The sequence below is a fragment of the Mixophyes fleayi genome, chromosome 11 (genome assembly GCF_038048845.1).
Source record: "Mixophyes fleayi isolate aMixFle1 chromosome 11, aMixFle1.hap1, whole genome shotgun sequence".
Taxonomy (NCBI): Eukaryota; Metazoa; Chordata; class Amphibia; order Anura; family Limnodynastidae; genus Mixophyes; species Mixophyes fleayi.
The window spans coordinates 46,741,573-46,768,487 of record NC_134412.1 but is presented as its reverse complement, the minus strand read 5'-3'; the positions used below and the strand labels follow the sequence as shown (position 1 = coordinate 46,768,487).

The following is a 26,915-nucleotide window of genomic DNA, read 5'->3' as shown; positions in this document are numbered from 1 at the left end:
TGCTCAAAAGCTTTGGAATAATGCAAGATCCAGAGGCCCCTACGACAGTATTGATGTCTCAACCGAGATCCCCGGCTACGGCCCCAATTTGGCAACGGCAACAGTATACTTAATTTTAAGAAATATTCTAATATTAACTATGACTTCAAATGTTCATTTGTTGGTAAACTGTTGTTTTTTCACAGGTTCATTTATGTACACTGCTTTGCTTAAACTCATAAGATTATAGTTTAGCCATCCCACATAGTTTTATTCATTGGATACTTGCCATTCTACAAGGCGGCACATAGACTTGGAGACATCTACTAACAATAAACTACCAGTTGCTAACTGTTAACTATAGTATTGTACTTTTGTTCAAGTATTGACTGTTGATACTGTTAATATGTTGCTGTTACTATGATCTATGTGTTGATTATTTGTTATTTAACTGTGATAGTTTCTCTATGAAAATGTTCCTCTCGCACTTCAACTTCTCATCCAGTTCTACATGTAGTCAAAATAATACAATGCCCAAGATATAGGTATCCTACAATAACAAAGCCACCCACCACCCACTCCCCTCACTACAAGAGTTGGTGTCTTTTCCACTGTCTCATGTGGTTTTAATACTCCTTCTGAGTTTAGGGCCACACTTCTCACTATACCTGTCATATCATACTTGTTATTCCTTTTTCTCAGTCCTTCACTTACTTCCCCCTTACTATGCATAGTCATCCAGTCTCTTGTAGTCATTGATAATTCCACAGATTATAATCCAGATAACAGTTATGAGTGAAATGCCTAGCTGACACAGATAGTAGTGAGGATCATGCCACCACAGTTGAGAGATCATGTAAGATTGGGGACATATGAAGACTGAAAAAGACTGCTGAGTTTTTTGATATTTTTAGGGGAATGAAAGAGGATGGGGAGTCTCCAGTGTACATGTGCATCACTGCACAGAGACCCTTCGTTTTCAGAGAAAATGAAGAGAGAGGTATGTAGGTGGGGTAGGGGAATCGGTGAGTCTATGAGGTGGATAGAAGAGAGGTTCGAGAGAAAAAAAATGGAAAAAGGTACAGATGAAGAGTGAAGAGAGAGAGAACATAAAAGGCTTAGAGAAAGCCAGGCATATTGCTATTGTAGGAATACCAAGTGATCCACACTTTATGAAAAGTAGGGACTATATCGTGGAGGGGTCTTGTCACATATTCCATGGAAGCAGTGTGCCAGGTTCTATTTATAACTGCCTCTCTAGAGATTTGCAAAGCTTTCTTCCAATCACTAGCTATCTGAAGTTTAGCTGCGTTATATATATGTAGAACAAGTTTATCCGATGGAGATCCCTTTGATAGGCTGACACAGTAGCACGGATAACGGGTCCTTAAACGCATTAATTGAAGTAAACTGCTTAATCAGGAGCAATACATCATCCCAAAATTTAGATACTAGAAGGCAATCCCACCATATGTGGAGGAAAGTTCCCACTAAACCACAATTATGCCAACATAGATCGGAGGCGTGGGGGTAGATAGAGTGCAATCTCGCAGGAACCATGTACCATCTAGTATAAATCTTGTAGGTATTTTCTTGAATGACTGTACTAATGGAAGACCCTGATATCCTTTGTCGAATGAGCGACCACTCCTCCTCGTCCAGAGCTACTCCAAGATCATGCTCCAATACCCGTTCAAACAGTTTGATAGGAGGGGATGAGGAGGACATGAGAGAACTGTACAGGATTGATTTATAGCCACAACGTCCTGGGCTATAAATGCAGTGTCGTTCAAAGGGCATTGGGAGGCGAAGCTTAGATGATTGTGTCTGGGCTTGTATAAAACTTTTTGCTTGCTTATAGTAAAAGTATAGGTTGCTTTGAAGATCATGTTTCTCACTTAAGTCCGTGAAGGGACGTGGTGCATGCTCACCCGACAAATGAAAGAAACAATCTAGACCCACCTTCCTCCAGGAGCAAGCAAAAGCCTTATTACAACCCAGTGGGAATCGAGGGTGTCTCCACAGCGGAGTGAGTGGTGAGGGTATTCGGCCAGTGCGTATTGCTTGTTCAGTTTGTCCTATATCTCCATATCTGCTACGTAAAACAAATGGACGGGATGGCAGAGCCTGAGGCTGGTCTGATACTCCTAGGGATCCAGGGTAAAAAGCATACTCCCATGTCTGGGGACAACAATTCTTCAATATCCACCCATTTTTTGAGTCCTACAGGCGATAGCCAATAGAGGAGATGGGTCAATTGTGTGGCGTGGTAATATTTATCAAATAAATGAAGGCCCGCACAAAATTACCAACGAGAGACTGAATAGAGTCCCAGAAGCAATCTGGTAATTTTACAGGGAGAGTTTGAAATAGATATGACAACCTGTGCAGGACATTCATTTTAATGGTATTGAATCACAAGATACAAAGAGAATTCCGGGTAAGTAGATATTGTTTAATAGTAGATAGCAAAGGGGGATAGTTGGCCTGAAAATTTTTTAATAGGAAGTTGTGAAGAAGACACTAGGTATTGAATTGCACAACGACGCTACTGAAAATTAAAGTAAAGTTCCAATAGTTTCTTAGTTTGAGGTGGAAGGTGTAGTGCGAGAGCCTCCGAATTGGAATTATTCACTGATATCCGGAGAGAGAACCAGACAAATAGCTTAGGAAAGGAGTTTTGGGGTAAGGATAGAGTGACTAGGACATCGTCCGCGAAAAGAGAAATCTTATATTGTCTACTATTAACCTGGATTCCCATCACATCTGGGTTCAGTCGAATCGGAGCAGTAAGTGGTTCAATACATAACGCATAAATGAGAGGGGAAAGAGGACATTCCTGTCTCGTCCCATTATTAATGCCAAACACGGATGAACTAAAACTTTTCATCGATACCGAGGAGGACGGGTTGTGGTATAGAGCTTGATACCTTGAAGAAAATTACCAAAGAATCCAAAGGTTTTGAGGGTTTGAAACATAAATTGCCAAGAGAGCCTATCGAAGGCTTTCTCTGCATCTAGTGCTAAAATTACAGAGGGGAGTTTGGATTGATTTATATAGGAGATCAAGTCTATAGTCTATAGTCCTCCTGGTATTATCAAGGGCTTGCCTGTTAGGAACAAACCCAACTTGATTTGGGTCTATAAGTTGTGTCAGATGGTTGTTCAACCTGTTTGCCAGGATCTTAGCAAATAGCTTGATGTCCATGTTTAGCAGAGAAATGGGACGATAGTTGGCGCAAATTGTGGGATCTTTGTTGGGCTTGGGTATATCTATAATAGTGGAAGGTGTGATGTCTTTGTGAACCTTCCAAACCGTGACGGACCGAGTTAAAAATAGAAAGTCGATGCGGGGTCAGAATGTGTGCAAAAGTTTTATAGTAAGAGCTGGTGAATCCATCAGGACCAGGCGCCTTAGATGGTTTTTGGGACTTAAAGGCTACTTTAATCTCATCCCCAGTGATATCCTTGTTCAATTTGGAAACTTTGGTCCTGTCTAGTTTTGGTAGTTTACAAGCCTTTAGAAATTGCTGAATAATGGTGGGTGAGGAGGATGAAGGGGGCCCATCAATATTTAAATGATAGAGTGATTTGTAAAATCTGTGAAAAGAGTCATTGAAAACTGTTGGGTCATAATTAAGTGTACCCTTTTTATCTCTCATTGCCATAATTGCCTGTGCTGCTCGTTTAGCTTTCAGTTTATTTGCTAGCATAGTATCTGAATTGTTGCTTTTCTAATAGAATTTTTGATTGAGCCAGCAAAGAGCTCGTTCAGTCTTTTCTGCCAGCAGTGATTGAATTTCACCCCTGACAGAAAGAAATTGTTTGTAGACTGATTTCGAATGATTTTGTTTATGGATATGTTCGAGCTGCTGCAATTGGGCAGTAAGATAATTTAATTTCATGGTTTGTTGCTTTTTTGCGAAAGGATGCATACTTTATAATGGCCCCTCTAATGACTGATTTGTGTGCTTGCCAAACGGTGGAAAGAGAGGATTCAGGAGTCAAATTAAGGTCAAAATATTCTTGGAGATGAGAGCCCATCTGCTCTTTAAACTGGGGAAGTTTAAGCATGGATTCATTTAGTCTCCATGACGAACTGCCTTTAGAATTATTCAGGAGATCAAACAAAGCCTTGACTACCGAATGATCCGACCAAGGGTTGGGGAGTATATCAGTGCAAGTGAGAAGTTGAATAACTTTACTAAAACCCATTATCATGTCAATTCTGGAGTAGGATTTATGTGGATGTGAGTAGAAGGTATAATCACGAGATGAGGGATTGAGGGCCCTCCAGGAATCAAACATATCAGCCCCAGCCATGCGTCTGATTAATGCTTTTGAGTGAGAAGTAGGTGGGGAGATATGCCACACACTGAACCTGTCCAGCTCCTCTGGCAAAATTGTATTGAAGTCCCCACCAATCAGGAGAATGTCCCCCTGTATTTTATTTAGTTCTAGAAAAAATTTGTTAAAGAAGATAGTCTGCCCTGAATAGGGAGCATACAAATTTGCCACAGTAATAGTTTGGTGACCTGAAGAAAGGTAAGAGAAGGGAAATGTGCTTATGGAGGCACTCCGCGATCTTCTTAATAATAAAATATCTAATTATTTATTAATTATATTCAAAAATGAAAATGTATCCCTCCAAATGAAATAGCGAAGTATAAAACCAATAAAGTGAAACTAAAGTGAATTAAAGTAGCAAAAATATTTGCTATGCCCCGCTACTTAATATACTTCAACAATTATTATATCAATTGATCATGCTTTCCAATATATAATATTGTACTTCACTCCCCTCTGATACTGACTTTATCAGATTTAAGTCTATTTAGTTAGTGGTATGATCGTTCTATAATTGGTATCACCTAGACTGACTGCTGCAGTTCATTAGTTTCTTAACATTGGTGGATGGTAATCCTACATATTAGCTTAATAAGATTACTCTTTAGCAACTAGTCTGTTAATTCTTTACTCTAATAGTACCTATCAAGGTGATCTTATATAGTTACTTTGTATAACAATTGTAGGACACCTAATATATTACTCATAACTACTGCAAAGTCTCAGTCCTTCCGCTTGTACGATCTCACACACACATGCTGTCAATAAAGATTAAGCGCTATCTATGATTGCCTGGTAGGACACCTAATATAGTGCTTGTAGCTGCTACAGGGTCTTAGTCCTCCGTTTATACAATCACACACTGTAATATCCAGCTCAATAAGGATTAAGCGCTATCGAATTGTCTGGTAAATCTGTTATAAGACACCCAATATAATACTGATAGCTGCTGCCAGATCTCGATCGTACATTTTCACGATCCCACACATGCCCACTGATGTATACAGCCCATTAAAAGTTAAGCGCTATCTATAATCACTATTGAGTTAACCAAAATAACAAGGAGTGGAGACATTCAGTAGCGAGGCGGACGCCAACACGTGTTTCGCTACTCGCTTTTTCAAGGCAACCAGAAATGAGGAAGAATGAAAGTATATAAGCAGTAAAACACGCCTCCTCATCTGACGTGTAACACTACGATAGGTGGAGCTCCGTGTCGTGCAATTCCTATGATTAATAGTGTGTATAACCTATCCCGTTGGTGAAATTAACATTGATCCGCCCCCTAAAGTTGGTCATTGGCAGATCAAACCTCCAGACTGCAGCATGTAAACAAAGGGATATACGAAGCCTTACATAAAAGCCTATTAATCTCCTTGATGATATGTCTAATCATACCTAAATCTGAACATTAAATCAATCCTAATGTGATAAGGTAAGTATTGTTGTGAAATTAAATAAATAAAAAATAAGATTGATTGTATAAATAAAGTGATAATGAATGAAACAATGTGAAACTGTTGACACTAAATTTTAACAATTCAACAAATGTGCAAAAGGATATATGATGTGTAACATAAACTTATTATGTTAATCATATTATTTCCATAACATACTTTTGTAAGTGAATGATACAAATCAAGTGTATCTTACAACATGTAAAAGTGATAAGAATAAATTGAATACCTAATACAATACTTCTGTACTGCCCAGGTATATAATGAACAAAGTGACGATACAAAATTGTGAATATAATCACGTGTTGTGAAGAATAAATATTCAAGACCCAAGATAATATATGTATCATTTATAAATAAACCATAAGATTATTGAAGTCATTTAGGCCATATGAAATCAGACTATTTATCATAAATATTTGTCTAGCTTTTCGTTTAAGGAGTTCTTGATGGAAATCACCTCCACGAATCCCCAAGGAGACCTTTTCCATAGCAAAAGCCTGTAAAGACTTGGGGTTACCCTCATGATATAATAAAAAATGCTTTGCAACTGTTGTTAACGGTTTGAATTTGTCTCTATCCCGAGAGGCATTTTTAATGTTGCTTACATGTTCTAAAAGGTGTTTTTTAAAAGGCCTACTTGTCATTCCGATATATTTCAACCCGCATGGACAGGTTAAACAATAGATCACCCCAATGGAATTACAGTTCAGAAATTCTGTTATTCGCCAGGTTTTGGAATACCGATCAGTGTATTCCTTAGTTTGTATAGAATACTCACATGCCTTACACGTGCCACATTTGAAAAATCCTATGGTTTTCCTAGTGATCCTTTTTTTGGAAATAAAATGACTATAAACTAATTGGTCCTTAAGATTATTATTATTATTATTATTATTATCATTTATTTGTTAGGCGCCACAAGGTGTCCGCAGCGCCGTACATAGTACAAACAGTAAACCATACAGGGTTAAACAGTACAGAACAGTAAACAAAAAGTACCAGTGCTTCAGAAACTCCGGGACAGACAAATGGAGTAAGGACAGAGCAGAAGAACACGAGGTAAGAAGTGCCCTGCTCAAACGAGCTTACATCCTAAGGGAGGGTGGACGAAACAGACACAAGAGGGAGCGGTGGTCTGTTTCGTCCACCCTCCCTTAGGATGTAAGCTCGAGTATCTATGACTTGGAAAAGATTCTTAGATCTTTTCCAAGTCATAGATACTCTGTTATCCAATATCTGTTTAACGTCATCATCTAGTAACAGAACGTTCCAATGTTTCTGAAAGATCTCTGAAATTTCTTTCCACTCGTTGCAGAATGATCCAATCATTCTTACTGCAGAGTCCTGAACTTTTACCACTGGAGATGGATAAATTAACAAGCCTCTATTTCTTTCTTGGACAGAGTGTACTGCTTTTTGTATTATTTTGCTACTATAACCACGTCGTTTTAACCTACTCTGTAAATCCTGAGATCTAATCTGGAAAAGTTTTTCATCTGAACAGTTACGTTTGGTCCTAAGAGGTTCACCCTTAGGTAGACCTCTAAGGACGGGAGGAAAATGTGAACTCGTGTAGTGTAATAAATTATTGGTAGCTGTAGATTTCCTATAAATATCGGTACACTGTCTACCCTCTCTATTGATTTGTATTTTTAAATCCAGAAAATTGATGATATTCTCATGTATCTCTGAGGTTAATTTCAAATTCAGATTGTTTCTATTTAGAACTCTAGTAAATTCATGAAACAAATCTTCCTGACCATCCCACAAAATCAGAATGTCATCTATATAACGAAGCCATAACAAAATATGGCTTGTATATTTTTCATTGACACCGTTAAATACATATTGTTGTTCCCATCAACCAAGAAAAATATTTGCATACGTTGGTGCACAAGAAGTGCCCATCGCAGTCCCTCTAGTCTGTAAAAAGAACTTATCATCGAATAGGAAATAGTTCTTAGTCAGAACAAAATCAAGAAGTTCAATGAGGAACACATTAAATTCACCGTGGGTCTTCATATCTAAAAAGTGTTGCACTGCCTTAATACCATTTTGATGTAATATATTGGTATATAGGGATTCCACATCAAAAGATGCCAGCATTGTTTCATGGTTCACTGATAAGTCATTGATCTTAGATAATACATCTAAAGTATCTCTTGTGTATGAGGGCAGACTCGTTACAAATTCACGTAGATGTTGATCTATGAATTGACTGGCTTTTTCAGTTAAACTACCAACCCCTGAGACTATAAGTCTCCCTGGTGGAAATTTGTCATTCTTATGAATTTTTGGTAAAGCGTAGAAAGTTGGAATTTTCGGATTTTCCACCACTAGAAATTCATAATCCGTTTTTGATAGTGTTCCATTATGATACGCTCGTTTTATTAAATTCATATATAATGACAAAAAGTTTGCAGTGGGGTTGAAGATAAGTGTCACGATCTGCCTGCAGCATACTGCTTTGCCTGGCAGCTCCTGCCTCCTGGGGCGCCAGCTCCAGCCGCCTGTCCTGAGGTCCCAGCCTCTGTCTCCTGTTGCGAGGTCCCAGCCTCTGTCTCCTGTTGCGAGGTCCCAGCCTCTGTCTCCTGTTGCGAGGTCCCAGCCTCTGTCTCCTGTTGCGAGGTCCCAGCCTCTGTCTCCTGTTGCGAGGTCCCAGACTGTCTCCTGTTGCGGGGTCCCAGACTCTGTCTCCTGTTGCGAGGTCCCAGCCTCTGCCTCTTGCTCCGAGGTCCCAGCCTCTGCCTCTTGCTCCGAGGAGTCATCATCTGCCTCCAGCTCTGAGTCTGCTGCCACTGTGTCCGGTCCGGAGTCTGCTGCCACTGTGTCCGGTCCGGAGTCTGCTGCCACTGTGTCAGGTCCGGAGTCTCCTGCCGCTGCCTCTACACCCGAGTCTCCTGCCACCGTGCTACCCAGTTCCGAGTCTTCAGCCGCTGTCTCCAGTTCCGAGTCTTCAGCCGCTGTCTCCAGTTCCGAGTCTTCAGCCGCTGTCTCCAGTTCCGAGTTTTCAGCCGCTGTCTCCAGTTCCGAGTCTTCAGCCGCTGTCTCCAGTTCCGAGTCTTCAGCCGCTGTCTCCAGTTGCGAGTCTTCAGCCGCTGTCTCCAGTTGCGAGTCTTCAGCCGCTGTCTCCAGTTGCGAGTCTTCAGCCGCTGTCTCTCTTCCTGAGCTACAGCCTGCTCCAGAGGGGGCGATGTCCTTAAAGCCTGCTCCAGAGGGGGCGCTGCCCTTAAAGCCTGCTCCAGAGGGGGTCCTGTCTCTCCAGTCTGCTCCAGAAGAGTTGCCTGTCTATGCGGTTCAGCCCGAGTCACCTGTCTATGCGGTTCAGCCCGAGTCGCCTGTCTATGCGGTTCAGCCCGAGTCACCTGTCTATGCGGTTCAGCCCGAGTCGCCTGTCTATGCGGTTCAGCCCGAGTCGCCTGTCTATGCGGTTCAGCCCGAGTCGCCTGTCCATGCGGGTTAGCCCGAGTCGCCTGTCCATGCGGTTCAGCCCGAGTTGCCTGTCCATGCGGTTCAGCACGAGTTGCCTGTCCATGCGGTTCAGCACGAGTTGCCTGTCCATGCGGTTCAGCCCGAGTTGCCTGTCCATGCGGTTCAGCCCGAGTTGCCACTCTATGCGGTTCAGTCCGAGTTGCCACTCTATGCGGTTCAGCCCGAGTTACCACTTGGTGCTGTCTGCTTTGAGGCTTCTCACAGCGCTGTCTGCTCTGTGGCTTCTCACAGTGCTGTCTGCCCCGTGGCTTCTCACAGTGCTGCCTACCCCGAGGCTTCTCACAGTGCTGCCTACCCCAAGGCTTCTCACAGTGCTGCCTGCCCCGAGGCTTCTCACAGTGCTGCCTGCCCTGAGGCTTCTCACAGTGCTGGCTGCCCCGAGGCTTCTCACAGTGCTGTCTGCCCCGAGGCTTCTCACAGTGTTTTCTGCCCTGAGGCTTCTCTCAGTGCTGCCCCTGCCAAGCCTGCCGCCCAGACCGGGCTTGCTGCCAAGCCTGCCGCCCAGTCCGGGCCTGCTGCCAAGCCTGCCTCCCAGTCCGGGCCTGCTGCCAAGTCCGAACCATCTGTTACAGAGGGTGCCAAGTCTGAAACATCACCTTTCTTTGAGGGGCATCCTTCTCAATTTAGTGCCCTTCTGAGGTTTTTTGCTTCACAGATCCCCTCCGTACCAAGCCATGTTAGTAGCCCTAAGAGACAGGTACTATTCCTAATATCCCATTTTAGGGGAGAGGCTTTAATATGGGCAAACCCATTTATTGAGATGGATCATCCCATCTTATCGGACTTACAATCCTTTGCTGAGGCAGTAATCAGCAAGTTTGTAACTCCTCCCATTATGCCATCTTGCGGGGCCTCTGCATTGTCAGCAATACCACCTATCTCTCCTGGCCAAGAGATACTATTGTGCTCCTCCCAGTTTGCTTAGGTCCCAATCCCGAGGAAGTCCCGTAAAAGGGGAGGACGTAAAAAGAAAGGAGGTTCTGCAGTGCTTCAGCTTTCATCTGGCATGGTCTCCTTTGCCTCCCCGCCCATGGACGAGGACTTTTCTGCCGGGCCTCCCATTCTGGACTATGATTCCAATGAATTCAGACATTGGTGGTAATTTGGGCGTCTGGAATCCGTCCTTAAGGAAGAGGGGGTACTGTCGCGATCTGCCTGCATCATACTGCTTTGCCTGGCAGCTCCTGCCTCCTGGACTATCAGACTTTATCATTGTATTCATTTTATGTGTTAGCAGCAGTACCTCTGATCACCAGAGGTGCTGCTATTGTGCCTGTTTTGCTCCTAGTTCCTTAAGAGTTAACACTACTTCACTCATTATTTCATGCACCTGGGTGTGTTCCATTTATACCTGTCTCTCCCAGCAGTCATTACTGGTTATTGTTGTCCCATCCTGTAGTTCCTTTCCTCTGCTGTGCTTATGGTTTCATGCTGCCTGGATCTCTCCATATTACCACTTACCTTAATCAGCCATCTACCCGGTATTTATTCCTGCATGTTCCTATATATTCAGTATTCAGCAATAAACTTTGTGTGTTTTCACTTCATTCCTGGCTCCTGAGCTGCACTTGTATTTGAACCGTGACAATAAGTCTTTTGTAACATGAGGTGTCTTCAATTTGGCGATATACCTCAGTCACATATAGATCGTCAAATCCAGAAATTTGATTTTTTAAGAGCTGATTTCTGAGGTCAATTTTAGATTTAATGTATTTGTATTAAGTATCCTAGTAAATTCATCAAACTTGAGATTGTTATTGTCCCAAAGAATAAAAATGTCATCAATATATCTTAGCCATAAAATAATATGGAGTAGTTTACAGTTCATTGGCTTCTGAAAAAACAATCTACAGTTTCCACCAACCTAAAAATAGGTTCCATACGTCGGGACACAGCAAATTCCTATAGCCGTCCCACTTATTTGGAGGAAGAATTTTTCATCAAAAACGAAATAATTTTTGGTTAGAATATGTCGGGGCACAGCAACTTCCCATAGCCGTCCCCCTTATTTGGAGGAAGAATGTTTTGTCAAAAACGAAATTATTTTTGGTTAAAATAAATTTAAAAATTGAAATTTCATTCTGATCAGTTCTAGTATCCATGTTAAGGAAGTCTGCTTCCAGAACGTCTGTGTGATCAATATTAGTGTAAAGAGATTCAACGTCATAAGACGCAAGCATAATATCCGCGTCTATATTAATTCCTTGGATTTTGGATACAACATCCAGGGTATCCCTTGTATTTGACGGTAGACTTAATACATACAGTCTAAGATACTGGTCTACAAATTTGCTTACGTTTTCAGTTAGTACTCTTATCCCTGAGATTATAGGCCTTCCCGGAGGGATTTTTTTCATTTTTATATACCTTTGGCAACATATACATGGTCAGTATTCTCAGTTTTTTACATATAAGAAATTGTAACTCTGTTTCATAATAATGAACGCTTTTTCAATCAGTCATTGGTACATTTTAAGAAAATTTACAATTGGGTTAAACATAAGTTGTTTGTAACAAAAGGAATTATTTAGTTGACAATAAACTTCCTTCAAACATTTATCCTTCGGCCATAGCAAAATATTCCCACCTTTGTTAGGCGGTTTAATCTTAATGTCCTCCCATTTTTCAATCCTTGAGGGCTTAAATTTCTCTTCAAATTGTATTGTAATTTAGATTCCTCAAACAATTTATCATTATCTCTTGACAATAAATCAACATATATTTTGACTTGCAGACATATTGAGATGTCAGGTGAGAATAGTGATTTGTTTTTTAATTTTACAGATGGATTTATATCCTCGTATGTATTCATTGTTTGCGTGTCCTCCTGTTCTTACAATATATTAATCGAGTGTCTTTCTTCTTCAGTTTGAAATGTATCTGTGTTACGGTGCTGGTAGTTACAGGTCTGATAGTCAGAGCAGGCCTGTACACGATCAGATGCTGAGTCTACTAGGTTCAGAATAAGGAGGCAAGACACAATGTAGTTCTTCAATACTTTAATGAAAAACATATATATATAGAAATATGCAGATGATGATATGCAGATGTCAATTAGCCACGGCGGAGCGTGACAAGGTGATAACCACAATAGTAGTCTATTCACAGCACAGATGATAATATGCAGGTGTCCAATAGCCACAGCGGAGCGTGACAAGGATAAACACAATAACAGTCTTGTTATATGCACATGAACAGACTTGCAGCAGGCTGTGAATCAGTAGAGACACAATAGAGAGAAAAACAAGTCTTGGTAATATGCACAAGATGATACTTGCAGGGAAATCCCAGTAGAAGTGCTCCAGCACTAGATAGAGAACTGAAACTCATACACAGGAAGACACAGGATACACAGGAGTCCAAGGAATCAGGCTATAAACAAGTTGCACTGACAGTGAGCAGATGTCAGTGCTGAGTTTAAATAGAGCAGGTAAAGTGACCACGCCGTGAGGGTGAGTCATGTGATGCACAGAAAACAGAGCAGACAGGGAAAGTAACAAAACCTGGTCAGGATTGTTACAGTACCCCCCTCCCTAGGGGTGGACTCCGGACACCTACGATATTTTTTTAGGGAATCTTTTCCGAAACTGTTTGAGTAAACGAGGAGCATGAATGTCTGAAGCTTTAACCCAAGAACGTTCCTCAGGCCCATAGCCTTTCCAATCGACCAGGAATTGCAGTGATCCTCTGGATCTACGAGAGTCCAATAGTTGTTTAATCTCATTCAGTTTGATCTTGAGAAGTAGCCGGAGGCGGAGAAGCTGTGACTCTTGAAAATTGATTTTGTACCACAGGTTTTAACAGAGAGACATGAAACACATTGGGAATCCGTAGTGAGGATGGAAGTTCCAATCTGAAAGCTGCTGGATTAATTATCTCGGAGATTCGGTAGGGACCGATAAACTTGGGTGCTAGTTTCATACTAGGAACTTTTAAACGGATATTTTTTGTGGATAACCAGACCTTATCCCCTGGAAGAAGTGGAGGTACAGGACACCTTTTCTTATCGAAAATTTTTTTGGCCCGTACAGCAGAATTCTCCAGATTACTTTTGGTTTGAGTCCAAATGAGAGAAAACTTGCATAGCAGGGAATTTACTGCAGGAACTGAGGAGATCGGAGTTTGAGAAAAGGTAGGTGGTCATACATGACAAAAAAGGGTGAATTACCAACAGCTTCATGTAAATGATTGTTATGGGCGAATTCAGCCCATGGGAGGAGTTCCAGCCAATCCGCTTGGTGAGCAGACACATACATTCGTAGGAATTTTTCGATCTTTTAGTTAGTCCGTTCGGTCAGGCCATTAGACTGAGGATGGTATGCCGATGAAAAGTCCAATTTAATGCCTAACTGTGAACAAAAGGATCTCCAGAACCTTGAAACAAATTGTGAACCACGGTCTGACACGATATGGAGTGGACAGCCGTGGAGGCGAAATATTTCTTTGATGAAAAGTTCTGCCAACAATGCGGAAGAAGGGAGTCCTTTGAGAGGAATGAAATGAGCTGCTCTCGAAAAACGGTCTGTCACCACCCAGATAACTGTATGAGCTTTGGAAGGAGGCAGATCAGTAATAAAGTCCATAGATACTTGAGACCAGGGTACTTCAGGAACAGGTAGAGGAATAAGAGGACCGAAGGGTCTATGCCAAGGAATCTTATATTGTGCACATTTAGAGCAGGCAGAAACAAATGATTTTACATCTTTCAGAAGGGATGGCCACCAATAGTATCGGGTCAGGAGTTCTCCAGTCTTCTTGGCTCCAGCATGACCCGAGAAGCGAGATAAATGGGCCCAGCGTAACAACTTGAGACGTAGATGTGGTAATATGAAGGTCCTGCCTGGAGGGCAAGTAGATTTATGCACAGGAGTAAGAGCCAAGACACAACTAGTTTCAAAGATGGGATGTATGTCCTCAGGAGAATCCTGGTCTTCGGAATGAAAGGACCTAGAAAGTGCGTCTGCTTTTTTATTTTTTGATCCCGGACGGAAGGTAAGTCTAATATCAAATCTTGAAAAGAACAAGGACCATCTGGCTTGACGCGGATTCAGACATCGAGCCGAACGGAGATAAATTAGGTTCTTATGGTCTGTATATATTGTAATGGGAAACAAGGCCCCTTCCAACAGATGTCGCCATTCAGACAGGGCTAATTTAATAGCCAATAATTCTTGATCTCCTATACCATAATTCTTTTCTGCTGGGAGGAATTTGCGAGATAAAAACCCACATGGATGTAGTTTCCTAGAAGCGTCACGTTGAGATAAAACTGAACCAGTGCCCACAGAAGATGCATCTACCTCCAAGAAGGGACTTGGCAATCAGGTTGCTGAAGAATAGGAGCATAAGAGAAGGCTGACTTTAGATGCTCAAAAGCAGAGATGGCCTCGGGGGACCAAATCTTGGGATTGGCTGATTTCTTGGTAAGAGCAGTAATGGGGGCAATGATGGTAGAATACCCCTTGATGAATTGTCTGTAATAATTGGTGAAGCCAAGGAAGCGTTGGATAGCTTTCAACCCGGTGGGCAAGGGCCAATCCACAGTTGCTCTTAGTTTAGCTGGGTCCATTTGGAGGGCTGTGCCCAAGATGATTGTAGCCTAAGAAAGGAATCTGAGGTTGCTCGAAAAGGCACTTTTCAAGTTTACAGAAGAGGTTGTGTTCTCTCAGACGAGTCAGGACTTGACCTACATGCTCCCTATGTGAAGGGAGGTCTCGAGAAAATATCAGAATATCGTCCAGGTAGATGATGACGAATTGATAGAGATGGTCTCATTCATGAGGGTTTGGAATACAGCTGGAGCATTACAAAGCCCAAAGGGCATCACAAGATATTCAAAGTGCCCATTGTGTGTGTTAAATGCTGTTTTTCATTCGTCACCTGCTTTAATACGAACGAGATTGTAGGCCCCTCGTAAATTAAATTTGGTGAACACAGTAGCGCCTTTAATGCGGTTGAACAGCTCGGAGATGAGGGGTAACGGATACCTATTCTTAATGGTAATAGCATTAAGTCCTCGAAAGTCAATGCATGGCCGGAGGCCGCCATCCTTCTTTTTAACGAAAAAGAATCCAGCGCCAGCTGGAAAGGTGGACTCCCGGATAAAACCTTTTTGCAGGTTTTCTTGAATATATGTGGACATAGCCTGGGTCTCAGGAAGAGAAAGGGGATATACACGACCACGAGCAATAGGTTTGTCAGGAAGAAGCTCGATTCCACAATCCCAAATGCGGTGAGGGGGAAGATTGGTTGCCTCCTTTTCACAGAAGACGTCTGCGTACTGTTGATATTGATGAGGTAAAGATGGTAATGACAATGCAGTGGTTAGATGAAGCGGTACTACTTTCTTCAGACAGTGAGACTGACACCGTGATCCCCAGGACAAAATTTGAGCAGTATGCCAGTCCAGAGTTCGGGAGTGGAGACGTAACCATGGCAGACCTAACACAAGGGAATTGATGGTCTTTGGAAGAACTAGGAAGGATATTTTTTCCTGGTGCAGGATTCCAATTTGAAGAGTGAGGGGAACCGTCCGGAATTGAATGAAGCCTCCTGGAATATTACTGCCATCGATGGCTGTGAGGCGTACAGGACGTTCTAGTGGTGTAGTAAGAATATGATATTTCTCAACCACAGTGGCGGCAATAAAATACCGGCTGCACCAGAATCCAGAAAGGCATCCAGCAGAATAGAGAGATTCCCAAAAAACAGACAAGAGGTTCTCTTTGTGATGAGAACTGTTGAGGGAAAAATCAAACAGACCTAACGGGGTTCCCACTTGCTCTGTTTGGTCTGAGCATTTTCCTGGATGCGTAGGACAACTACTGATGCGATGGGACTTCCCTCCACAATAGAGGCACAGATTATTTTTAAATCTCTCTCTCACTTGGAGAGAGGTGGGACCTACCCACTTGCATGGGTTCTTTTGGGGGCTTAGCGGCCCCTAAGTTATGGAAAACAGGGCGATGATTAGGGCACTGAATCTGTTCCTTTTCTTGAACCCTCTCCTTGAATTGAAGATCTATTTTAACACACAATGAGATCAGATCATCCAAGGAAGATGGGAGGTCACGGGAAGCCAACACGTCTTTTATTTGATAAGATAGGCCTTGCCAGAACGTGGCCACCAGCGCTTCATCATTTCAGCGCAGCTCGGAGGCCATTGTCCTAAATAAGATAGCATATTGTCCCACAGAATGAGAGCCTTGTCATAAACGAATAATTCCTGTAGCTGCACTGGAAAGCCGACCAGGTTCATCAAAAATGTTTTTGAAGGTTGTCAGAAATTCTGTATAATTTTGCAGCAAGGGGTCATTCTTCTCCCATAGGGGTGAGGCCCAGGTCAGGGCTTGACCAGAAATAAGGGACAAAATGTAGGCAATTTTTGCCCTATCCGTAGGAAAGTTTCTGGGCAATAAATCTATGTGAATTGCGCACTGATTCATGAATCCTCTACATGACTTGGGGTTCCCATCGTACATAGGAGGATGAGGAATTTGTGGGTACATGGTAGTTGTGTTAGCAGAAGACTCAGCAGATGTCTTAGATTTATGGGAGGATTCCAGAGTGTCCTGAAAAGAATCCAGACGAGAGGATACATCCTGTAAGAACTGCATGAGACGATCTTGATTGGACTCTTGTTTTTCCACTCTCCCTATTAGGTGTTGAAATAGGTCCTTGGTAGAGGGATCGTCCATGGTGTTCATTTCCTTTTTTAGGTCAGTGCAAACTGTTACGGTGCTGGTAGTTACAGGTCTGATAGTCAGAGCAGGCCTGTACACGATCAGATGCTGAGTCTACTAGGTTCAGAATAAGGAGGCAAGACACGACACAATAACAGTCTTGTTATATGCACATGAACAGACTTGCAGCAGGCTGTGAATCAGTAGAGGCACAATAGAGAGAAAACCAAGTCTTGGTAATATGCACAAGATGATACTTGCAGCAGGGAAATCCCAGTAGAAGTGCTCCAGCACCAGGTAGAGAACTGAAACTCATACACAGGAAGACACAGGATACACAGGAGTCCAAGGAATCAGGCTAGCAACAAGTTGCACTGACAGTGAGCAGATGTCAGTGCTGAGTTTAAATAGAGCAGGTAAAGTGACCACACCCTGAGGGTGAGTCATGCGATGCACAGAAAACAGCAGACAGGGAAAGTAACAAAACCTGGTCAGGATTGTTACAATCTGTCAACGATTGTTGTAATAAATAGTTATTACTATCAGTCACGTCTTCCTGGTTCGTACCTGACACATGAGATATATCACAGATATTAATGTGATAAAATTTCTTGAGAAGTTTTCTTGAGAAAAGATTTGAATCTTTCTGCCATTCAAATCTATCCATATTTTTAGTAGGTGAAAATGAGTGGCCTTTGCTTAACAGGCATATATGATCGGGGCTTAATTGTTTGGCAGACAAATTAATAATTCTTAAGGCAGCATCTAGTGTTTCTGTTGTCTTTGACTCCTGCAAAAGATATTTCCTTCCTGCTCCTACACTCTTTGCCTTCAATTGTCTTCCCCCCCCCCCCTGTGTCTTCTTGTATTGGAACCGCCACGGTCTGATATTCTGGGTATACTTCTCTAAAAAATCCCTAGAATGTGTAGGCAGATCTCTTATCCCAGATGTATTGCTGGAGGTTTCTCCTTCTGAGAAATCTATCTCTATGCTGTTGATAATTTATATGATTTGTATTGATCCCATGTAAAGACCCTGTTTTGGGCATAATCATTAACATTTCTGGAGAATTTATTTTTCTTTATCTCAAAATGTGTCTCTCATATATGTCCAAGTCAGTTTTAAATTTATCATATGATTTTTGAAATTGGTCTAGATTCTCAAAATCTTTTAATTTTTCTCCAAGTATGCAGATTTCTTTATTATATTGGTCCAGTAAGATGGTATCATGTTTAATTAAGATGTTAATTAATTCGCTTGCACATTTAGTTAAAATCTGTTCCCATTCTTTCTTTAGATCTTCTGTAACTAATTCAAACGCAGGGAAAAAGTTGTCAAGGAGGGCATTATTACGAAACAGAGTTACAACTTCTTATATGTAGAAAAACCGAAAACACTGGCCATGTATATGTTGCCAAAGATACATAAAAATGAAAATAATCCCCCAGGAAGGCCTATAATCTCAGGGATAGGAGGACTAACTGAAAAGGCAAGCAGATTTGTAGACCAGTATCTTAGACCGTATGTATTAAGTCTACCTTCATATACAAGGGATACCCTGGATATTCTATCCAAAATCCAAGAAATTAATATAGACCCGGATGTTATGCTTGCGTCTTATGACGTTGAATCTCTTTATACTAATATTGATCACACAGACGGTCTGGAAGTAGAACGATACTTCCTTAACATGGATACTAGAACTGATCAGAATGAATTTGTTATTTCAATTTTGAAATTTATTCTAACCAAAAATGATTTTGTTTTTAATGAAAGATTCTTACTCCAAATAAGTGGGACGGCTATAGGAAGTTGCTGTGCTCCGACGTATGGAACCTATTTTTAGGCTTGTGTGAACGGGAGTTTATTTTTTCAGAAACCAATGAACGGTATACTAGTCATATTATTTTATGGCTAAGATATATTGATGACATTTTTATTTTTTGGGATAGAAACAATCTCAAGGTTGATGAATATACTAGAATACTTAATGCAAATACATTAAATCTAAAATTGACCTCAGATATCAGCTCTGAAAAAATCAATTTTCTTTATTTGACGGTCTATTAAACCAGAGAGGGTACTCTTAATACCGATATATTTCAGAAAAAAACAGCTACTTATAGTATCCTTCATAATACGAGTGCACACTTCCCATCAGTCACTAAAGGTATCCCCAAGGGAGAATTATTACAAACAAAATGTAATTGTTCAGATCCTATAGTGTTCAAGAGAAGATCGGAGGCGTTAACTATGAGATTACAACAAAGGGGTTATAAGAACAATACTATTAGAGAGAATCCGTTATCTGTCCATCGCAGAGTCCTCCTATTAAGCATAATAAAATCAGGATGATTGGTACTTTTTGTACTGAGTGGAAAGAGTTGAATGCTATCTTTCAGAGACACTGGCACTTACTACTTACAGATGAGATCTCAGAAAAAGTCTAGATGGCAGAATTTTAATTACTTGGAGAAGATCTAAAAATCTTAAAGTTCACAGTCATCTTCAGAAAAGTAAATAAAATCAAAATGTAACCAAGGGCTTTTTCAATTGTGATCATTGTAGAGCCTGTTAAATCACTGTGAAGACTAAACAATATAAAGAGAAGTATAATAAAACATGGACCATTATGGACTGTTTGAACTGCAACTCTTCTGGTGTTATTTATTGTATTTCTTGTCCGTGTCTTAAAAATTACATAGGAATGACTGCTCGACCCCTTAATAAACGTTTATTGGAACATGTGGGAAATATTAGAAATGCCAAGAGGGATCAAATACATTTTAGGACTAACTACAGTTGCGAAACACTTCCTACTGTTCCACGATAATAATAATAATAATATGAAGGCCTTTGCGATGGAAAAGGTTCATATGGGAATGCTGGTGAAGATTCGCGGTAACTCACTGGTAACAGGCCGGAAGAGAATACGCAGAGTGATGTTAACATTCTGTAGATCCTACCTGTGATAACAGGTAGGTTGCGAGGACATGTAGAAAGGTTTCCCAGAAGAAAAGCCAAGTGCTAGCGTCACAGTTGGGAGATCGGCTCCGGTGCCATACGACCCAAGTCTAGTTTTCGCAGCAGGTCTTTGCCTTCATTAGGATCCTGTACGGTGATTTGGCGACCTCCCACTTCTACATTTAGGCAGAAAGGGAAGCCCCACTTATATTTATATACATGTTCATGCAGAGTTATCGTGACTTCCCTTAGTTCTCTGCGTTTCAAGATTGTAGAGGGAGCCAGATCCTGAAAGATTTAAACCTTAGATTATTCAAATAGAATAGAGGGGGAGTTCCTGCTTGCTGTAGCTATGCTATCCTTGGTTTTAAAAGACAGAAATTCAAGGAGAACATGAGGTTCGGTGTCTTTAGGTCTGGGGCACAAGGCCCTGTGGTCTTGTTTAATATGGATATCTTGATCAGAGAGCTTGGGAACTAGGGCTTGAAATAGACAAACCAGGTACGGTTCCAGGCGCTGGTGATCCACCTACTCCATAATGTTATGGATACGAAGATTGTTCCGATGTTCTCTATTTTCAAGGTCCTCTTCTTTATCTTTAAAGAACATCAGCTCCCTGTAAAGGTAATCACGCCACCCAATTCCACAGATTATAAACCACCATGAATCTTAAATTATTATCCCTTAATGTCAATGTACTGAATTATCCAAATAAGCTATCTGTTGCATTGCAATACTTTAGACTTAAAGACTCTGACCTAATCGTCTTATAAGAAACACATCTTAAAGACCCACAACCATCACTAGCTTGTACATCGTACCCACATGCTTATTACTCTTCAGCAACTTTTAAACGTAAAGGTACAGCAATAATCATACATCACAGCGTTCGAATCACAATAGATTCTGTGACTACAGACACACTTGGTAGATACATCATCATTAGAGGTTCACTGAACCAAATCCCAATAACACTAGCCTCCATATTTCCTCTAAACTTGCAGCGGGGTGTTTTCTATACCACATTTTTTCAGCATCTAGTTTGTTCTACTAATGGCATGACTATTGTGGGAGGGGTCTTCAATGCCATCCTACTCGCTCAGACTCTACACATATTAGTAATGATCATACAGCTGAATCTTGTAAATTAAAACCTAACTCAGATTATTCATCCTATATGATACATGGTGAATACTATACCCCACTACCAGAGCTTGCACACACACTACTCAATCCCACATGAAATATACTTGAGAATTGATTACTGTTTTGTAGATCAATGGACTATGCAAAAACTGGGCAAGGTCCAGGTCTATCATATGGGAGGCCCACAAAGCCACCATAAGAGGAATCATATTTAAAATATATGTGACACAGGAGAGGGCAGAGAGGGAGCGTATCAAAGATCTAGAAAATCAAATTAAAGAGACGGCTCCAAACTTATCTAAAAAAATGCCTATATATTACGATCCTTTCCCTAAAAGGACAATTAAATAAAATATTATCAAAGCAACCGGCTAAAATACTGCTATTGGGCCCACCAACTATAATCTGAAATAGGCGACAAAGCAGGTTCCATACTAGCACGCAAATTTATAGCCCGATGTACGTGTAATAGAATAATGATGTTAAAATCCTCAACTGGTTTGCCTCTCTATGACCCCCAAAAAATAGTGCAACAATTTTGGGACTGTTATGCCACATTATACAATTTACAGCCAACTATAGGTGATCCAAATTTACTGAAAAATAGTATAAAAACCTCATCTTCAAACATGCCACCTCCCTAAACTTACAAGAGGACAATTGGCCACACTCAATTGCGAAGAGATTTCTGATGCCATTGAAGCTCTAAGACATCAATCAGCATTGGGATCTTATGGCTTCACTGCATTGTACTACAAAAAGTTCAGTAGACCTCTGCTCCAATGCTCATGGGGCTATTCAACTTGGTATTAGCAGGAGAAACATTTGACAGGGTCTCCACTGGAGCAGGGATAGTGGTTATCCCCAAACCAGATCAGGACCCCACGGAAGTGAGCAACTACAGACCCATTTCCCTTCTTAATGCGGACCTGAATCTGTTTGCAAAAATCCTACCTAATATACTAGGTGCAGTGTTGCCCCCATTAGTGCATCCTGAGCAGGTTGGCCTTGTCCCTGGCAGACAGGCCTCTGATAACACCAGAAAACCTGACTTCATGTTAATTCATATAGGAAACTCCAGTGCTCTCCCTTCTCTAGTGTTCAATTTAGATTCCAAAAAGGCATTTGATAGCGTCTCCTGGCCTTTCATACAGTGCACTCTTGTGAGCATAGGAATCCAGGATGCTTACATTACATTACCTTATCTAACTATAGAATCAATGCAGATCCTTGATCTTAATTTTACCTCATGATGTTATCCAAAATCTCAAAGTCAATTATAATTTCCACTGGCAAAAATTTAAATTTAAATAACTTTGGGTTCCTACATAACTTTGTTAACTGGTGATGGGCAACCTGAAACACTTCGGGGGCCCTCTAACCTTCAAAAGGGTCACACATTTTCCTCAGTCTTAGTAATAAGTTAAAACAATACATTTGATCAAAGAAATAGACATATATCTATAATAATATATCAGCAGGCAATTTAGACAAGTGTTACAAACTATAAAAAAACAAATCCGACAATAAACCAGGATGAAGCTGGGGGCCACAGGTGAAGGCTCGGAGGGCCACATGCAGCCATGTTGTAAACAGTGCTGCAGCGTAGCCTGCATGATTTATCTATCTTCTGAATTTTGTAGTTACCCCAACACATCACGAGGGATGGAAAATTTATGTTATCTAGCTTTGATAAAATCTATTTGGTTGCTATGCGTAACTGCACATTTGCAATTTTGCAGTTTGTTAGTAAATTAAATACTGTGTTACACCAAGTCTATATGAACCTAAATCACTCGCAATAGAGGTGAAATACAATGTCAGATATCTTAGGACCTGTCATGGTAAATCAGGGCCGTAACTAGGGCTGTGCCACAGGGGCGACCGCCCAGGGCGAAACGCTGAAGGGGGGCGCAATTTAGGAATATTTTAGGTTAATTTGGTTAAAAATTAGGGCTAGAGGGGCGGCATTTGTCTTTCTCGCCCCGGGCGCTAGAATTCTAAGTTACAGCTCTGTGGTATATATACTTTTACATTTTTTTTATTTCACAATGTGCCTATCAATATTGGATTATCTTGCATTTTTTTATCACCCAATAACCAAGCTCTGTTCTTTATCAAAAGAAAATGCAACGCTTAAAAAACTTAATTTTACCAGATTGCATGCATAACAGGCTAATTTGATTGTTGCATGAATTAGTCAGTTAGACTGAGGGGACCCATAGAGTGTAATTTGGTGACACTTCTTTTGGTAAATTGACACTTTTAAGCAAGGTTTTCCTTCTTTCACAGTTCAGTGCATTATGAGGTGTTAGCCTGAACCTATAGCGTGAGGGGAGCAGACCTCAATGTTAACTCAAAGATTTTCCAGACTAGATATTAAAGGACAATTTTTTTCAGTGGGTGGTCAAGGAAAATATGTATGTGACGTTGGACCCTCGGTTGGAACACTAACCAGAGCCAGTGATAGTTTTAATCCACCATGGCACATAATTATTGAATTAATCCACACAGAACCCTTTTATTTGTACTTTCTGGCTCTTCCACTCATTCTTGTCTCTCTCCTCTAGACTTGTCTGGACCAGATACTGTCTAAGTTCAGTGTGGCTGGGCAGCAGTGGACAAATGAAGCTTTGGCCATTCATCAGCAACACAAACAGATGCTTCAGGATTGTGGACTAAATCCCTTAGACATTTAAACCATAAGACTATATGAGCGACATCATCTTTATGTTTTTAATAGTAGAAAAATGAATAAAAGTGGAATGTTTAATGAATATGGGATGTTCCTAGATCAAGTTTGTCAAAAAACTTAAATATTTGCAGCTGATATTAATGTATTAAACAGGATAAACTAAAAGGATGTGTTGGTGTTTAATTTCAAACTTCACTGTTTTTCCAATATGTTGCTTATCTGAGTACCAAAATCAATGGGTACTGAGGAGTGCGAACATATGCAGATAACTAGGTACTTTTAAAGCCTAATCCAGCAAATCAGCAAAAACAAAATGGCAGGTTGGTGAGCATGCTATTTAGATGAACAAATAGGGTGCTGACTAGGCAAGCTGGGAAGTGCACCTTTCATGTGCAGAAGATGGCAGAGCTATTGAAAAAGCAAACAGGCTGGCTTTTTGTTTTGGAAAACACAAACAGCCAAAAATCCAACCTACATGTTATTTTTTACTAATAAAATTAGGTTTAAGCTCACAGTAATAACAGTAAACAACTAACTTCACCATCTCTGAATTGTATGTGCAGTAGTAAATGGCTACATGTAATGTAATGTACTAATGGAGTAGACCTTTTTAATTTTACCCTATTTCTCACTTAGCATTAGCAGGAAATGTAATTTCTAAAAATGTAAAACAAGCACCTCCTGCAGTGCATATACCATTTGTGACTATATTTGTGCAAATGTGTCTGATTTCAAACAATGGCATTGATTTTGCACTTAAAAATGGTGTGGTGCCAAAAGAGTGGGACAGATCAGGGCCTTCTTTGCTGAGTGCTCTGCATAATTATGCACCCACATGCAAAAAACATCTAGCTTTTAAATGCAAGATTTGAATGCAGGTATGGAATGGTCATCAGTTTCACTTGATTTTTCATTATAGGCAAGCAACTGTCATGACACCATGGAGGTGCATGAGGTTTTTTTTTTCTTTTAAATGTTCTCTCTGCATCCACATTATCACGTCCATCATTCTAACTGCACTACCTCTCCCAACATACACAATAGCTACACTTTTACTCTCAATATGTACTCTCACTGCACTACCATTCCCACCATGCACTGTCACTGCAATGCCGCTCCCAGCATTAACCATCAGCACATTATTACTGTTAGCATCCACCATCAGTATAATATCACACAAGTCACACAAAATTTGTCAAAATGTCAGTGTTTTATATATCAGTATGAAGTACTGTCCCTCTGTATTGTGCAGGGATCACCAGAAAACTTTCAGTATTGTGGAGGGATCACTAGAAGGCTATTGGCATTCTACAGGTGTCAATGAAATATATATTGCATACCTCCCAAAATTTTGAATACCAAAAGAGGGACAAAATAAGCCCCGCCTGGTTCACCCAAACTCCGCCCACAAATGGCACATTTCCGTAAAGATCCACCCACTTTCAAGTTTAACCCCACGCTATTGCAGCCTGCAGATCGGGTTGGCATGCATGGGTGGGTGTGGGGGGGGGGGGTGCAGGGGTATGTAGAAGGGGATAGATTAGGAGTAGCGAAAATATTCAGATGGGGTACAGGGTGATATAGCTGGGGGTGGGATGCATTTGAAGTACAGGACATATTTATTAGACGTATAGGTGGATATAATAGGGGTACAGGGGTATGCAGAGGTGGGTCGGGTACATTAGGGATGCAGGACATATTTATTAGGTGTATAGGGGGATATAATAGGGGTACGTGCCATGGGATACATTAGCATACCTGCAGAATATATATATAGTAGGAGTACAGGTTGAGGGGTACAGGGGGATATAACGGGTTTGATTAGGTGTACAGAATATATTTAGATGGGGTACCGGGGCAAACACAAGATTTGAGATGGGGGGTTTCCACAGCACACCACCAGTGGGCATGGCCAGCATGCATGGGGACATGGCTATAATTTTAGACAGTGCTAGGTAGTCTCCAACTCTTCCAATCCCCCTTTAAATACACAAGCAATGCTGCGTGCACTACTGTTAGGTGCATGCAGATCCCCCTTCACGAGCAGAGCAGTGTGAAGTGGGACATACCTCCCAACTGTCCCTGTAGTCAGGACAAAGTCCTGACTGAGTGAGTCAGTCCCCAAACACAGGACTGCCCCACCAGAATCAGGACAGTTGGTAGACTGTCCTGCTCTCTCCTACCTGTTCTTCCTGCTTTCAATACTTGTTGGTGCTACTCGTGTCCTAAGCTCAGTTGTGCTTGTCCTGGAATGTTGGGTCCCTGTTTGGAAATAGAATAGGTATATGAGATATAGAAATACCAGCAATGAGTGAAGACAGTAGGCCTCCCTGCCTCTATGCAGTCCGACATTAAATCAAAACAACTCAAGTTTTATTATTAGTGCCCCTTTCTTGTAACCAGTCTGACTGTAAAATAATTTTATTCACCTTTAATAAAAAGACCTATTTCCCCCAAACAACTACAACATTAATTGTAATCACATTTATTAAATAAACCTCTTTCTTACCATACATTAAATAACTTGCATTCACTTTTAAGAAAAAGTAATTTTTCCAAAAGTCTGCCACACATTTAATTAACAGCGCCCAAACCACCCCAACATTAAATGAATCATCCCGCCCTACATTAATAAGTCTGCACCAACCACACTATTAAATTAAATTGCCCCACCATAACCCGACCATTCGCAGCACCCCTGCACCCTCCTCCCACGCTCGTGGAACCCCCCCCCCCCCCTCCCCGCACCTGCACCTGGTGGGGAAAAAAAAAAGTCAGGCACAGCAGGCGGGTTTCCAGAGACTAGGAAACTCCCCTGCGTGCACCCCTGGGTATGCTCTGCGGCGTGGGCCGAAAGAAATATAGAAACATAGAATTTGACGGCATTTAAGAACCGCTTGGCCCATCTAGCCTGCCCATTGTTTTATTAACTTATGATAACCTCAAACCCTATTTGACTCCTTATTCTTTATAAGGATATTGTTATGTTTATCCCAAGCATGTTTAAATTGCTCTACTGCAGTGGTTCCCAAACTTTCTCAGCTTGAGGCACCCTTAGGGTCACCATAATTTTTCCAAGGCACCCCTAAGCAAAAATAATTTCCGGGTAGTCCCGTTTTTTAAGTAGTTGGGTCAAAATGACGTAAGAT

At 41.2% G+C, this 26,915-nt stretch overlaps 1 protein-coding gene across 1 annotated transcript in view; it reads left to right on the top strand.

The window, feature by feature from the left end:
* Window positions 1-23,931, top strand: part of DRC12 (dynein regulatory complex subunit 12 homolog) — a 104,932-nt gene extending 81,001 nt beyond the window's left edge. Inside the window, exon 7 of the mRNA XM_075191341.1 lies at window positions 23,642-23,931. Coding sequence (XP_075047442.1) covers window positions 23,642-23,770 — 129 coding nt within the window. The 3' untranslated portion in view covers window positions 23,771-23,931. The remainder of the gene's footprint in view (window positions 1-23,641) is intronic.
* Window positions 23,932-26,915: the final 2,984 nt, after the last annotated feature.